This window comes from Carassius gibelio, chromosome A23 (genome assembly GCF_023724105.1).
Source record: "Carassius gibelio isolate Cgi1373 ecotype wild population from Czech Republic chromosome A23, carGib1.2-hapl.c, whole genome shotgun sequence".
NCBI classification, from domain to species: Eukaryota; Metazoa; Chordata; class Actinopteri; order Cypriniformes; family Cyprinidae; genus Carassius; species Carassius gibelio.
This window is the reverse complement of record NC_068393.1, coordinates 13,101,317-13,116,958: the sequence shown is the minus strand read 5'-3', so window position 1 is coordinate 13,116,958 and position 15,642 is coordinate 13,101,317. Positions and strand designations below refer to the sequence as shown.

Here is a 15,642-nt window from a genome sequence, read left to right as displayed (position 1 = left end):
ACCAAAGAGTAAAGTGTATACAACACTGAATGCCTGAAGTGTTCAATTCATATTTTTGTTTTATAAAAATAAAGTAAAAGAAAAATAAAGTGTTTATATATTTTATATTATTCATCTATCTATCTCTATATATTCTCAGGTCTGCAATAACCTATATTTCTTTAATGCAGTATCAGGGTGAATTCAAATGAGTGAACTGGAGTCACATCAATAAAATATAAATATATTAAAGATAATTAAGTGTGGGTGACATGCTGTAAACATCCCTCTACGTCTAAAATAAAACAAATATTATAATTAATTTTTTTACATTTATACACTGGATAAGTGTTAAATCTAAATAGCAAAATTAACACAAGATCAAAAAGATTTAAAGTGGAGGGATTAGGCATTCATTTTTGGCACATTATTTTACATGTCAATCCGTAACAGAAGCATAAGAGATTGTATATGATGGAGAAGAGATGCTCATATGTGTAAAGCTAGACATAATGTACAATGGTGCATAGGTAGACAAAGTACACAACTCTATTAATTGAGTACAGATACTGCTGGTCAAACATTACTCCATTACAAGTAAAAGTAGTAAAGACAGATTTTTACTTAAGTAAAAGTACATAATTATTTACTTTTAATATTTTTATTTTTTTTATGTCAATGCACCATTTTATTATTGTTGTATGTTATACTTGTAATACCTTATGCCTCTTATGCTTACTGATTACACTGACTAGCTTGAAGTATCTTTAAACAAAATGGATATTAAATATGAAAAAGTGAGTTTACCACCCCGTCCTACCCCCACATAAGCAGCATGGCAGCTTTGGCAGTGTGTGCACACATATCTATCTGTAGCCAATCATCCACATTTGAGACATTTGAGTGGACGGAAATTTTTCTTATAAGAAAAAAAAAAATCAAACCTGCTTTAAAACCCAGCAACACAACTGTAAGATGTATAACTGTACAACAGCAACACTGCTTTAACACAAAATAAAAACAGCGAGATTAATTTGACATCAAACATTTTTTTTTTATGGTATGCATTTACTCTCACTGTACTTTGATGTCTTACACAGCACAGTGCAGTCCTGCTTCAAGTCAAACACCTGTTGTGTTTTGTTAGACACACAGATTTTATAGGAAGTATTTTAATTTACACAATTTTACTAAATATCGTGTCTAATATATACCACAACATTAACTTCTTATTATTGAGATGTTGTAAATAAATATCTTTTATTTTACTGGTCAGTGTTTAAAAAATTGCTGGGAAATCACTTCATGTAACCCTACAAGAATGATTACTTTTTAGCAGTGTAAAAAAAAAGAAAGAAGTCACGTTTAAGAGAAGATAGAAATCACCCATTGACTTTCAAAGCTCCTATATTAATGACTTTCTACTGCAAGGACCTTGATAGAAATGTTTTGGAGTGAAAATACAATATTTGTCTGTCAAATCAGACAAAGGTTTAATATCATCCACCAGCTGCATTAACCCTGTTTAGTTCAGCCCTGTTTTTCCCCCCGTAATTAAAACACATTACAGCAAAACTCAGATTTTAATTACAGTAAGAATAAAAAATGCAGGGGGAAAAAGAAAGCAAACAACATTTCAATGCAAACAACATATATATACAGATTTTTATTTTAATAACAGACATTTTTCTAAAATAATGTGCTTTTCTAAGTGCATAAAGTTCATAAAAACACATTGTTTAGTGTAGCAAAAATACCTCAATAACATGAATTTACAATTAAATTAAATCATGTACAATGACCAGTTTTCAAGCTCATTCACTTTCTGCCAACATCACAGTTGAACTTTTTTTCTGTGGTATCTGAAATTTGCCAAATAATTACTGGAGTCTCTCATAACAACAAACATTCTCTGCCCTCAGTTCCTGGTGATATTGAAGCTTTTTAGCTCATAGAAGAGAACATATGCCTGATTTGACTGAAGCTTCTCCTCTGTTATTTCACCAACACTGTGAAAGAAACAGAGCATTAGTGTTTAAAGATTTCTGAACTAAACTAAATATTATTTATTTATTACGAACAAAAATTTGAACTTCATCAAACAAAGAAATACTACAGTTTTTTTTACAAATTAACAAATTATTATTCTTGTATATTGTGTGAGAAAACTGCCCTTTAAATATCATTACTTCATTGTATAAAACTGCACCCACCATGAGTCATTATAGTAGCACCAGCCCTCCTCCTCCCGACATGCAGCCGTATAGTGACCCATATTTACTGTGCCCGAATGATTGCATACTGCATAAAGATCATACAGCACTGGACCTGAAAGCAAACATTCAGTAATATTTCATACACCTCTGCACATAACAATAATCAGAATTTACAATGTGCATGATATTTATTCATAATTAACTGCTCACCGCAGTCAACAGGTCCAAATGGCCCTAAGTCCAGTCCATTTAGAGGGAAGGAAACTGGCACTGTGCTCTTTGATATCGAGTACCTTGACATGGTAAATCGATTTAAGTCTGAAATGGCAAGTTAAGTAAAACGTACTTGGTCACAAGGCCATGCACTTACTGCTTCACACCATCAATAATCACCATTTGATTAACTCAGCACTGACTAACAGAAAAAAAGGATACGCATGACGAGGATTCTAGGGAACCTTTGGATGGTCAGTCTTTTGGTGCTCTGGGTGCGACGGTTACACCGCTCACACATCTAAGAAACATACACATCTGTGGCTTTCAAAAGAAATTCCCACTTTAAATGCAAGCAAAAACTGGCCATGCTTTTTACTCACCGGCGAGTTTTCTTTATCAAGTTTTTCCTCGTGTGAAAAGAGGTCTAGACACTCTCTCAGTGTGACAGTTCGTCCATAATCACTCTTCTGCAATACACACACAAACAAAAATGATGCCACATCATCTGCACAAGACCAGAAGGTGAGGACAGGGCCTGAGAGGGTTACCTTTGGGATGGGGAGTGACAGGTCGCAAAACACATCAAAGGTGTTGGAGTAATGGGAGCAGACTGAACAGTGCAAGGAACTGCGCAGCTGACCTGAGAACAAATCTGTGAGAGGAGGGAGAAAATACTTGAGCACCAGGTGCACCTGGATTTAAAATGGACCGAGGTAAAAAAAAAAGTAAAACGTATTATTATCATACCATTATTTTAACAGGGCTACTACATACCAACGATTTTACTGTCATCCCTGTCAAGATGCCTCTGCCACATTGCAAAGGCCTCCTCTGAAATCTTGCTGGAGACAAAGGAGTGATTTAAAGGATCCGACCGACTTTAGATCAGATTGCTCCTTTCAAAATCAGTCTCTTTGTGGAATACCTGAATCGTGTGTATGTTGGTTGCTTAATTTCCATAACTGCAGGACGTTTGGATGGACGACGGTTAATTTCTGTATGTAGCCTGTCCAGAAGGAACCGCAAGAACTCCTGAGCATCTTGCTGACTGTGTGTGAGTGAGAAATGAAATGGATAAATGATCTGTCTGCAAAAAAAATATACATACATAACAACTGAGAATGATATCTTTAAACACCAATACCCTAACACATATTTTAAATACTGTGTTAATCAGAGAACTCTGAAGAGATATCTGTAATAATTCATATTGAACATACCTATAGCCACTGAAATGAGGCACTGAGTCTTTAAACACGTGATAAAACTTCCCAGGATTCACTGTGGTTTCCCCACCATTACATTCCCACAAGCCAGCCAAAACTTTAGAGAATTCTACAATAAAGTCATCAACAAAAATATTGTGAAGAAAGTGGATGAGGAGTAGAGAGAAATCTGATTTAAAATCATTAAACTGATAGATTAAATGTAAAATAATAATTCAAATAAAACTTAGTATTTTCTAAATAATAATGCTGCACCACTGATCCCATTTTGATTTGCTGCACCACTTCACCCTAATATATAAATGACCGCTGAAGTGTGCCTACCATTCATAAGCACAGGTTCTTGTTTGGAGTGCTTGTCCTGAAGGTAGGTTCTCATCAGACAGTAGTTACGAAGACTACGAGTGTGAGAGAGACACTGCACGATCGCATTGAGAAAACACTAAAAACAAAGAGAACATCTGAATACGGATGGGAGCGAATACTATTATTTCTCTTGCAAACATATGCATTGAAGCCTGTTTGTGAATTACAACATACAGTATTTCCAACGTTGCGCAGTCCAACTTGTCCATTTCCCAATTGCAGCTCTCTCTGGAGAATGAAAAACGACAGCAAATGACTGTCAGTGTGACTTCCTCGTTTACATCACAAGCGGCAACAGGTTTGCCATTCACTGGCCCTCCTGCAGTGACTGAGGGTACGTTTATAGATCTATGATCCAATTATAACAGAGAGGGAAGACACTGTCACATATGACACTGAGGTTAAGACCAGATATACTTAACTCACCGTGAGCACCTACAGGTGCAAAAGCACATAGCATTATTTATATTAATTATTAATAAGGTTTGCTTATAAGCTAGGCCTGTCGTTTCCAGTATATAAGAGTTGTCAGGATAGACCAAAATATAATATATGCCATGTGTCAAACACACTAATAAAACATGAGGTTTCAGACAGAAGTTTGTCAATGGCATAAAACTGTCTCACCTCGTTGTCTGTCACCAGCAGGAGTCCCATGATGGATGTGTAGAGTACTGACTGTGAAATGTCCACATTCTCTGGCTCTAGGCCGTTTTGAGTGACTATTGTTCGGCACAGGGCCTGACACGCTCTTGGCATCACCACATCTGCATGCCGGGCATCCCTGCCAATGGACCTGTGAATGGAAAACTCATTTGAATATCATATTTACTTAAGCAAGTCATATTGCTAAATACTGGTTTGTGATTCAGTCCTCTTCCCAACATGCAATGTATCATGACTATTAATAGGGTCACATTGTTTGACAAGTCAGTTTTGCAATAATGGGAACTTGAGATTATATGTTCAGACAAAACATTTATTTAACAATTAGTTTGACTAATTAACTTCTACGATCAGTTTGACAAAAAAAAAAATATATAAATTTTTAATGTAGTTTAATTATTGAGAGAATTTTTCCTTTAAAGTGAATATAAAAGAGAGGTGATATTTCACTTGGCTACAGAAAAGGCAGCATGCACAAATAGTTTGCCATAATATTTAATTATTTTAGAAACAGTAGCACAATCATTATTTTAACAAAAAGTATTGAGAGCGAGTGAGATAATTTACATAAAATGATCACATAAAAATTCGTTTACTCACCCGTAAAGACCCAGTGTCGTCTCCACTTATTTCTTGATTGATGGTCAAAGAGTGGCAATGTTTCTATCCAAACATCAAGTCCAGTTTGAAAATGTTGAAGTGTTCCTGTGCTTTCATTACACCTGCTGTTCACCTGTCTGTCCTGTCACTGTGTTTGTGAACGAGCTTTAATCAAGGCTAATCTTTCCTCTCTCTTTAGGACCTTCTATAATTAGCGATGTCTTCGCCTTTGCTTAAGAACAGCTTTGACACTGACAGGAGACGGTGTCCGCACGCTACTCACAGTCACAATATTAAACCGCAATTGCAGAAATTATAATATTGTCATTATAATAACATGACTTGTGTACGTCCCTATATAGAAATGAACTGTCAGTTAAAACTCTAGTGAGTGACAACTAGCACTAGTCCTGGTGAAGCTCATGTTATGCATATTGATAAACCATGATACATTTTTTTTAAAAATAAAAATAAACAGGTCCACATTTATGGAAGTTGTCAGTTTATTGCAAAAAAATTACGCACCAAAAGGAAAATGGTAATGAACACCTTTTTAAAAATGGCACAGAATACCTTCCAAGCAACTGTATGCAGTTGTATTTTTGCAATTTTGGAGCTTAAATTAGTTTAATTTACTGTTGTAAATATATCACGGTGGTAATTACAGTGGATTGCTGTTTTGCTGCCATACCCCATAAAGCAATCAGCCCTTTTAACGAAATTTTATAATAGGCCAACCGCCCTTCGCATAAGTCACTGTACCTTCAGAATAATATTGAAATTGATATTTAAACGAAAACAAAAATGTAAATACAATTGCTTTATATCAAGAAAAAATAAGAATTTAGGCTACATTCAGGTTATATCAGTGAAAGACTTGCAGTAGGCTTACTTTTAGCCCTAATGCTGCCAAAGTGCAATGACTAAAGGCCTGGACTCATATAAGATTAGTTACCATTCAGAATAAACAAATGTTGTTGTTTATTAAATATATAAGATGGAAATGGTGTGCTATTTAAAGGAACGAGGAACTGAGAGTTCATGTCCCATAGCCTAAACCATATATCCAACAAATATCACACAATATTCTCAATGTAAAAATAATAATAATAATAATAATTCCAATATAACCTGTTAAGCAAGAAGCATAAATCTAATATAAAATACAGTCATAAGGTACCCTTATGAGACATCTCACACCAACAAACATCCACATATGATTATATATATATATATGTATATAGCTACATGACCTTATTCTCACAGTCTCTAGACAGATTGGGAAACATCAGCTCTGTGATCACATTTGTCCTGAGAAAGTTTGCCGTCATGGTCACAATAAAAGTGAAATCCTGTGTTTGTGAATGAACTATTAAACTGGAAAGCACCCGGTGGCCCTGGTCTATGTGTCTGGCATCTCCACATCAGAGTTAATGTTGAGTTCAGCGATGTTGTTATAGAGGGCAGGGTCAGGGCTTTGAGCATGTTTGTCCCGTGACTGGACCATTGCTTGGCGCAGACAGGAAATCCATTGCTGCTTATTGAAGGAGTCATTAGCCTGCAGGCTGTGGGATTGAGACTTGGAGCGTCCTGTGGTGCTCACACGAAAACAGTTCTTCACTGGGAATTAAAAAGAAGAAAAATGTGGAATTAGAATGAAACGAAAGTGATTAGAACACCTCCAATGTCAAAAAGCATCTAGAATTACAAATAAACAAAAACACTTAAACATTTAAGCCTCTAATTGCATGCATTATAAAAGCAATAGTAAATCAAACTACTTATATTTTTTAAATGATTTTAAAAAGAGAAAATGTAAATATTAATATTGAAGATTTTCAACATCAGGTTATGTTGCCTGTGAAAAGAACTTAATTCAACACTTTTGTCGATCTAAATCATTGATATGATTGCAACCATTTTAAAATAATGTTTAATCACTAGTAAATGTAAATCTTTTTTTGTTGCGAGAAAAAAATGGTTTATTCAAATTCAAATCTCTTCTATTTTAATCATTTAATTGCTATCCTTTACATGACGTGCATCAGAGCAGGGGAGTTGAGCGGAGTGGTAATATTTCCTTAAGAGCGCAGAGTGTCTTTCTGAAGTTTCCGCTCCGCTCACGCACTATGCTCAGCGACGCTCGCTCAACACAGTTCATAATGAATGAATGCATTTGATCTTGTGTATGCTTTTCACAGGCTTTGTAATCCAGGTGTAAATTGTAAAGATCTACACACATTTCATCTAGTGTGTGTGTGCGTTTGTTTTAATGAGCCTGTTTTAAATTCTCCTTCTATTGCACAACAACGGCAGCTATTTTTACGGAAATAAAGTGAACGAAAATTAAATACGATTTTTTTTTGTTTTGTTTTTTGCATTTTAGCCATGTTTGCTAAGGTTAGAATAATATATTGAATACATTGTAATTAATACAATTAATAAAATTAAAGGGGGGGGGGGGGGGGTGAAATGCTATTTCATGCATACTGAGTTTTTTACACTGTTAAAGAGTTGGATTCCCATGCTAAACATGGACAAAGTTTCAAAAATTAAGTTGTACGTTTGAAGGAGTATTTTTGTTCCCAAAATACTCCTTCCGGTTTGTCACAAGTTTCGGAAAGTTTTTTTCGAGTATGGCTCTGTGTGACGTAAGATGGAGCGGAATTTCCTTATATGGGTCCTGAGGGCACGTCTGCCGGAAGAGCGCGCGCTCCCGTAGAGCAGAGCACTGAGAGCACAACAGACTTCACTGATCAGAGCGATTCACTGATCTGAGCGAGAGCGTCGCGAAAAGTCACAAAAGGAGTGTGTTTTTGGTTGCCAGGGCAAGACAACCCTGCACAGATTACCAAAAAAACAGCATTAAGGGACCAGTGGATGGAGTTTATTTCTACAGAGCATCAACGGAGTTGTGCAAGTGTTTGTGTTTGTTCCCTGCATTTCGAAGATGCTTGTTTTTCAAACAAGGCCCAGTTTGACGACGGATTTGCGTATCGTTTATTTCTTAAGGATGATGCAATCCCAATGAAAAAGGGTCACGATCGTGTGTTGGAACCACAGGCGGTGAGTAAAACTGCTTAAAATATCTCTGCCCTCTTTTTTAGTGCGTCCCCTCCCATGCCGAGACCTGGGTTCGAGCCCCGCTCGGAGCGAGTCGTTGCTGCTGCTGCTCTCGTTCAGTTTCAGCCTCGGGATCTGATTCTGGATCATAAATAAACGGCTGAATCTGACTGTAAGCCATGGTTTGTTTTGGATGACGGTTTTTTCCTCATGGTGTCACAGCTTCCAAGGGCTCTCAACGCAAAAGCCTATTCGCGCTCGTGATTCTTTAGCTCCGCCCACACGTCACGCCTCCAGTCGGTCGTGTTTTTCCGGGAAAAATTGGCACAGACTATCTTTCTCTTATGAATATAATAAAACTAAAGACTTTTTGGAGTTATGAAGGATGCAGTACTACTCTATAGGTACTCAAGATTAACAAGATATTGAGTGAAAACGAGCATTTCACCCCCCCTTTAAGAAGAATTTAAGAATTTCGTTCTGATAGGCTACATGATAATTGCTATTTATCAGCATGCAGAATTTTAGACCGTTATCCAGGAATTTCTTTACAAACAGTAAACAATTAGGCCTAAAAGAGAAATTTTATGTCGGAGCGCTTGCTTGGGCGGTTAGAGAGACTGAGTGGAGCCCACGTCCAGAGAGCGGAAAACGTAGTGGAGCATCACACTCATGACATGCTCTGATGTGCATGCAAACTGAAAAAAAACCCAGTCAGCTTATTATTTTCTTTTCTTTAAAGTAATTGATCAATATATATATATATTTTATTATTATTTTAAAACAAATATTAAAATACTGAACATTTAAAAATACTTAATATTATATAATAATTAAAAAATTTGAACAAACACAGACACAGAAACAAAGAAATTAAATACTTGATGTTAAACTAAAAAATCTATTTATTCAAATTCAATGGTAATCATTTTATTAGAATCCTGCATGCGTCATATGCTTGCAAAAACAAAACAAAAAACAAAAAAAAAACAATGAGTACAAGATGCAATGCCGCTACCTTTATCATTGCCCGTAAAAGCCCCACGAAAGGATCCAGAGTTGCTTGGCTCTCCATCAGGTAGGTCTTCCAGATGGAGGTGAACAGCTGGGAGGGGCTGACGATACACCTGGAACTGTGCTGGTCCTTCCCTGTCCTGCGCCACTGGTCGGGTCAAAACCAATACCAGCTCAAAGAGGAACACATGCAGCTTCTAGAGAAGAGAAATGAGAAGTTAAATATCTGTGTGGATTGTTTTTAGTTTAAACACTGTAAAAAAACTGCAATGACCTGCTAAACACTTGAAAAGATAAAATGTAGATTCATATGAAAAATATGAAGTTACCTGTCCTTTAGTACTCTTCAGTTCACCATGGCAGTATAAAAAACGAGATGCCTGGATTTCTGGAACCCTCTGGCTGTCTTCTGAGTAGCACAGCCCCCTTCTGTAAAACTGACACTCAGCCTCTCCAGTTTTAAGATTGACTTCTGTTATAATCTTTTGGATAAGTTCTATCTGAGGAAATATGAAATAAAAGGAAATGCAGGTTGCAGGTTTTAAAAAGTGAATCATTTAATCACTCAACCGATTGTTTACTGGCAACGAAAAAGATAGTTCAGTTGCAAAAACGTTAGTTAGCAATAAACCTGTACCAAACAAAAGACTTGATGTATTCAAAATACCAACCTAGCATACTAACCTTATTTCTTCTCCTATATAGATGTGTGGCACAAATATGTCTTTATGTGTGAATCATTTAATCATCACTCAACCAATTTTTTTTTATCTTTAGAAACAATTTTTTTCATTTAGTAACAAAAGGAGTAACTTGGGTTCATATGCAATGCTAGTATAAATGTGGAAGCATCTCAACTTACTGCCTCTGGCAGCGCATCTTCGTCCGGATGCTCAGGTGGAGTGCTCTTCTGAATCTCTTTTAACAGTAGAGGATATTTCACCAGCCTGCTGCGAGGCAAGTCCAGAAAGTTCCACAGATCCAGCTTTCTGCTGAAGGACGACTCCTGGCACAGCCGCAAGAAATGCTCAACCCGCCGGTCCTGTTTCTTTTGATCGAGCAGTGCTTTCGCCCCAACCTGGTTACAGCAGTATGTGATATACGCCTCCAGACATGGAAACTATGGAAAGACAGCAAAGAGCTTATAATCCACTCAAATGCTGGGTGGGTGTCAGCTCACACCAAGAACAATAACTATTTTATTTATTACTATAAATAAGACTTCAATTCTAAACTTCAGATATTCCTCGATTTATTTTAAGTGCAAGCTGACATTTTGTTGTCTGCTGCTTTAAAAACTCATGTTTTTTTTTTAAGTTAGGTGTATTCTGATTGGTCATTGTTTTTTGTTTTGTTTTTTTTCAGCAGGAGGAAAAAAAACATTCTGATAGCAATCCCAATTATATTATTTATCTGTGTCTTTAGCTGTTATGCAGACTTCCTTATGGAAGCACATTTCTGCCAAAAAAAAAAAACCTTCGACCTTTTGTCTTACAATTCTGAATGTTGTAAACATAAAAGAAAGTCAGAATATATCAATTCTGAGATTATATCTTTGGACATTTCTTCAAGGTTAATATTTTGCAATTCTATTTCTATTCTGTCGCGAATTCTATTTTCTATATTTCTTTTCCATTTCAATTTTCCACCCTAAAATCGTAAGGAAAAATGTCTGAATTGTGATATATAAACTCACAATTGTGAGATAAATTACCATTTTTATTATTATATATATTTCTTCCATACCCCCCCCCCTTTTTTTAATAGAATTTGAACGATAATTGAAACTATAGTTTGCTAATCATTCTTGATGTGAACAGGCCTTCAGAGTCAGTGTTTTAAGAAACAAGGACTACAACAATGTTTTGTTATTATCTTTATATGTAGTTAGGCTGTGTAACATAAGACTGACCCAGTCCATCATGGTCGGGCCGACCTCTTGCACGGTCTTCTCTGCTCCACGAAGGCCTTCAAGACGCGTTAAAAGATCTAAATGTGCAGGTAAATAATTGTGAATATCTCATTATATTTCAAAGAAACAACTACAAAGAGTTTACTGACATTTACCTTCATGAAGTGGTATTAAAGAATCAAGGGTTCCAAATATCTGGCCAAGCTCACTTTCTGTCATGATGTCTAATTTCAGCATTGGTTCGTAGTACACCTGTCAGGACAGTCGAAATTAAATTCACTTCTATAAAAAATGGTAGAAACAAACCGGTTGATTTCTGCACAAACCTTTTTCACTAGACTTAGATCCTCAATGAGCTGTTTCTCACCCTGGGTCAACTCGTAGATTATCTGCATGAGAAGGAAATAAAGAGGTAAATACACGAATGAAGGGTTAAAACTGCAGTTCCTTTTAACCTCACGAGGCCTTGCATAAGTAGACGATACCACAAATATTCACAATTTTATAACTGCGCTACTGTCACAAGTTACCAGTCAGTTTTGTCAGTGTGTGGTGGAGCCTTTCAGAGGAAATTCTGACACTGAAATAGAGAACATGGCTTCGTATACCAGCACACTTCCTGTTTCACAACTAAGGTAGTAAAGACAGAGTGGGGCAGCTGGAAGCTCTTTAAAAAGATATTAAGGTACAAGAGCCAAAACTACCAGTTTTTTGCTTTAAATGAAAGCCCAAACATGGGAGATGTAACTAATTAAGGGTTTAATTCATAAAGAATTGAATTACAAAACACAAAGAAATCTACTTTAAAGAGTAAGAAGCATTTCTATGTGGCATTAATTGAAGCAGCTTTTCACACCTCTTGTCTCTTGATCTCTTTGGTACTGAGCTCATGGCTCAGACTGTCGACTGTATCGCTCCACAGCTGGCTGCTCCGCCGCCGTGGAAAGGAAGAGGCCTTCTGACGGGTTCTTATTGGCATTGGAGGCAACGGACGGGCCTCTGTCCGGAAACTGATAGAACGCTGATAAAATATATATACATTACATAAGTATACATTTCCAAACACACATATACAGTATGAACGTATATATATGTAATGTGTGTGTGTGTGTGTGTGTGTGTGTGTGTACATATGTATGGTCACTGTTATACTCATACTAAGGCTAAGGGCTTGGAGTTAGACTGTTTTGATTTGGGACAGTATGCAAACAAAGAACCCCGTAAAAACCTAGTTCTCAATGTAATTGTTGATGATAGTTCATATAAGAGAAGTTAAAACATTGTGGCTGAATGAGAAAAGCAGAGTAAGTGCATGAAGGGGTTAATTTTACCTGTATGGACTGGCCCAAGCGTTTCAGTGCTGGGGTCTTCACCGGTGTTATGATACCAGTGACTGAAGCACTTTTGTCTACTGGTTTGACTCTTTTGTTACACGGACCCTAATATGAGGCCAGCAGCAGAGAATAAGCGTCAAGGTTAATATGTACTTGTATCATTAAAACAAGTGGACGTTTAAATATGGACCATTGAATATCTCGCATGCAACACGAAGACATTCACTGAAACCGAGAAAGTTAACTGACAGTTCAGCAATTCAATCTGAACTTTATCAGACTTTGATCATGATGTTTTGACATGATGTTAAGGTATATAGGCCGTTATTGTGCTGAGCAGAAATGTTCTAGAACAAGGATGCATATTAATTTCTGTACCTCAGAATCTTGTATGTGGTCACTGATGGGAAAGTCATCGTCTTCCTGAAAGAGACGTGTAGTGTAGCACAGATGTCAGTCAGCACAAGCATATAACCACAAGCAGATGAAAGCACTAAACCTATACAGGTCTACAGAATAATAACACAGAACACAACGTTTGTCACTCACAAATCAGTCAACTACAGCCACTTTTCTTTTTATTAACCATTGCTATATTGTGATTATTTTCCAGCATTCATCTTTTTTTTTTTGTTGCTCAGTTTAAACCTTGCCATAGACTTCATTTCTAAAATAAAATAAATTTATTTAAAAAAAACTATGATGATCTAAAAAAAAGTATACTCATACATTTAGCATAAATGTATTTATATATATATAATTATTTCATTAAAATCAGATCAATTATAATTTAATTTCCATAGCAACGATTACTATTTATTAAAAGAAATTTGATAAACTTTTTGCATTTTGTTACTAAGGAAATGACATTGTCCGTGAAGAGCTTGATATGGAATATGAACCATGACTATCACAGTACTTTCCAATCAAGCTGTCATTAGCTGTCACTAGGCCATTAAATGCGAGGCCATTAAATTAGGCCATTTCCACAACGTCATTTCCACCACAGACTATGATCAGACCTAATTCAGAAAACATTTGGTCCTGGTCCAAGACTCTAATTGTTTTTTTTATAGTGTTCAAGCCATGTTGTATTCCCACCTTACATTAACAGCTTTGACCTGTTCATCATCTCACAGATTTATTACTGGGAGACTTTATTTTCTAAAAGTCCACAGGCTCAAAAGTGCCGGCATTTGAAAAAACAACGACAAATGCAAAGTGAGACTGAACCGCTATCATTCAGAGGGTGTGCATGCAGCAGATCGAGACAGGAAACTGAGTTGTAAAGTTTTTTTTTGTTTTTTTTTGGAGCTTTTTACTCACAGCTAAGCACAAGTTGCTTCATACTTTTACTGTAAACTTCCTTCATTTCTCTTGAAAGAAAAATGCTTTTTTCTGGATGTCTTGTAACAGACCAGGAAAACCATGGACTGTTATGGAGACACCTGGTCTCTACAATTTTTTGGTGTAAAGCACAGACAGACAGACCACTTTCACATTTGTCAGACCCCTCAAATGATGTACATTAATCTTCATACATAACCAATGATCAAGTCAAAGCTTATAGGGTGGAACTTTAACCACTGAGTAGATCATCTTTAGATCATCTAAAGACAGACGAACAGGAAATATTGTGGCTGTTTTTGTAACAGATGCTCAAACAATCATATTCAAACATCAAGTACTCTAGAAGACAATATAAAAATGATTTACAGCATACTTCGATCAGGCATGCTGCAACTTATATCATAGATAACTTACATAGTCCTCCAAGATTCGGGCTGAATTCTCAGCATCACTACTTGGGTCTTGTTTTCTTTTCTTCTGCTCAGAAACCAACAGATAATACATTGGTGTTCCTCAAAGGAGCGAGACCTACATTTTAAGGTCTGTCCATTAAAAAATATATAAGGTTTATGACCAAAATGAAACTTACCCCTGCGATATCTGGCAGCATTGCGCATGTGAGGAGCCTGTCTCTAGACACAGGAGACCTGAAAAAGAATCAAATAAAGTGAAATTATGACACTGAAACAGACATGAATGTATTCTATTAGGAATCAGGATATATAAGCCAAATTATTAACTGTTATAGTGAATTTCTAGGCCACTACAGCTGATCAGAAAGACAGTTAAACATCGAAATGTCAGTGTTATTAAAAGTTTGAGCAACTATTGATAAATGAAAAAGTCATACCAGGAAGGTGATGTATCAACCTCCGTCTCTTGAAGTTCCATCTTTTTTCCTCTTTCAAAGCATCTCCAAATGTGCTTATTAAAAGAAACCCCGGTATAAATATATATATATATATAAAGAGTATTCGATTAAAAATCAGACCATAAATCTTAGAAGCACCTGTTCAAACTTTTCAAAGAATAGACAGAAAAAAAAAAGATAATGTGCACTCTCTCCCAGCCCTCCCCTCTTCCGCTTACACTTGCATGTCTGATACCACATCCTGTGCAAGAAAAAAAATTGAACTTCCTGTTGTCAGGCAGAACCAAGACAAATCAACCTCTCTTAACGACTCTTGACAGATCTTTGAGGCTCGGTGTAATTATAAGGCAGCCTTACATAACTCCATCAATGAAGAGGACGGAAGTTAAAGCAAACCCTGACCCATTTCTGAAAATGATACGGTGGTGTCTACTGCTCAGCTGATGAAATCATGACTAGCTCAGTGTGTGACAGGAGTGTGAGACAAAGATACATGACAAAACATACAATTACGGCCTAAAACTAAGTAAAAAAAAAAAAACCTAATCTAAATAAAATGTAAAACCTTAATTCATCAAAAACAAAACCTGATTGGTAAGGATGCCAAAATGTAAACGCCTCAATGAGGGTTTATCAGTTTGGGACCAAAAACAACCACATGAAGTGCACCCACAAGCACTTAACCTGCAGAATGATTCTATAATGTGATGAGCGCAAACTTGTAAAATTATGACCACACTACAAACAGTTGCCAAAGTGAAGCACATAGTGGCAGTATCACGCTTTCAGCAGGGATGAGATAAATCAGTGGTTGTGCAAGGTACAATTT

At 36.4% G+C, this 15,642-nt stretch overlaps 2 protein-coding genes across 7 annotated transcripts; both read right to left on the bottom strand.

Annotated features, from left to right (window-relative positions):
* Positions 1 to 1,627: 1,627 nt before the first annotated feature.
* LOC127944413 (ubiquitin carboxyl-terminal hydrolase 21-like) lies at positions 1,628 to 5,448 on the bottom strand. 5 transcript variants are annotated; one of them, XM_052540315.1, is made up of 13 exons: positions 5,270 to 5,448; positions 4,631 to 4,799; positions 4,178 to 4,231; positions 3,962 to 4,079; positions 3,632 to 3,746; positions 3,337 to 3,498; positions 3,186 to 3,250; positions 2,960 to 3,063; positions 2,792 to 2,878; positions 2,631 to 2,709; positions 2,406 to 2,513; positions 2,193 to 2,307; positions 1,628 to 1,988 (listed from the first exon to the last, which is right to left on the bottom strand). In XM_052540315.1, exons 2-13 carry the CDS (start codon positions 4,760 to 4,762, stop codon positions 1,898 to 1,900), a joined length of 1,230 nt encoding a protein of 409 aa, XP_052396275.1. In that variant the 5' UTR covers positions 4,763 to 4,799; positions 5,270 to 5,448; the 3' UTR covers positions 1,628 to 1,897. The 5 variants fall into 5 exon arrangements, with proteins under 5 accessions (XP_052396275.1, XP_052396274.1, XP_052396277.1 ...); XM_052540314.1 differs by having other exon boundaries at positions 3,186 to 3,253; positions 5,270 to 5,447; XM_052540317.1 differs by having other exon boundaries at positions 3,337 to 3,459; positions 5,270 to 5,446.
* A 306-nt stretch (positions 5,449 to 5,754) lies between these two features.
* LOC127944981 (rho guanine nucleotide exchange factor 3-like) lies at positions 5,755 to 15,021 on the bottom strand. Of its 2 annotated transcripts, XM_052541438.1 has the most exons (14): positions 14,952 to 15,006; positions 14,793 to 14,866; positions 14,532 to 14,589; positions 14,357 to 14,419; positions 12,971 to 13,015; positions 12,590 to 12,697; positions 12,115 to 12,279; positions 11,585 to 11,647; positions 11,414 to 11,510; positions 11,259 to 11,335; positions 10,209 to 10,466; positions 9,676 to 9,846; positions 9,351 to 9,543; positions 5,755 to 6,889 (listed from the first exon to the last, which is right to left on the bottom strand). In XM_052541438.1, exons 2-14 carry the CDS (start codon positions 14,831 to 14,833, stop codon positions 6,672 to 6,674), a joined length of 1,557 nt encoding a protein of 518 aa, XP_052397398.1. In that variant the 5' UTR covers positions 14,834 to 14,866; positions 14,952 to 15,006; the 3' UTR covers positions 5,755 to 6,671. The 2 variants fall into 2 exon arrangements, with proteins under 2 accessions (XP_052397398.1, XP_052397399.1); XM_052541439.1 differs by having other exon boundaries at positions 14,793 to 15,021.
* Between the last annotated feature and the right edge of the window lie 621 nt (positions 15,022 to 15,642).

What these genes read in the sequence shown, in the direction of transcription:
- LOC127944981 (XM_052541439.1), bottom strand. Translation starts at nt 14,833, where the DNA reads ATGGAACTTCAAGAGACGGAGGTTGATACATCACCTTCCTG. An exon ending in TTTAATACCACTTCATGAAG is followed by an intron (nt 11,336 to 11,413) that starts GTAAATGTCAGT and finishes CTGCACATTTAG; the next exon opens with ATCTTTTAACGCGTCTTGAA. An exon ending in TTTTACGGGCAATGATAAAG is followed by an intron (nt 6,890 to 9,350) that starts GTAGCGGCATTG and finishes TTTAATTCCCAG; the next exon opens with TGAAGAACTGTTTTCGTGTG.
- LOC127944413 (XM_052540314.1), bottom strand. Translation starts at nt 4,762, where the DNA reads ATGCCAAGAGCGTGTCAGGCCCTGTGCCGAACAATAGTCACTCAAAAC. An exon ending in CCAACATACACACGATTCAG is followed by an intron (nt 3,254 to 3,336) that starts GTATTCCACAAA and finishes CTTTGTCTCCAG; the next exon opens with CAAGATTTCAGAGGAGGCCT. An exon ending in TGTCACTCCCCATCCCAAAG is followed by an intron (nt 2,879 to 2,959) that starts GTAACCCTCTCA and finishes TGTGTATTGCAG; the next exon opens with AAGAGTGATTATGGACGAAC.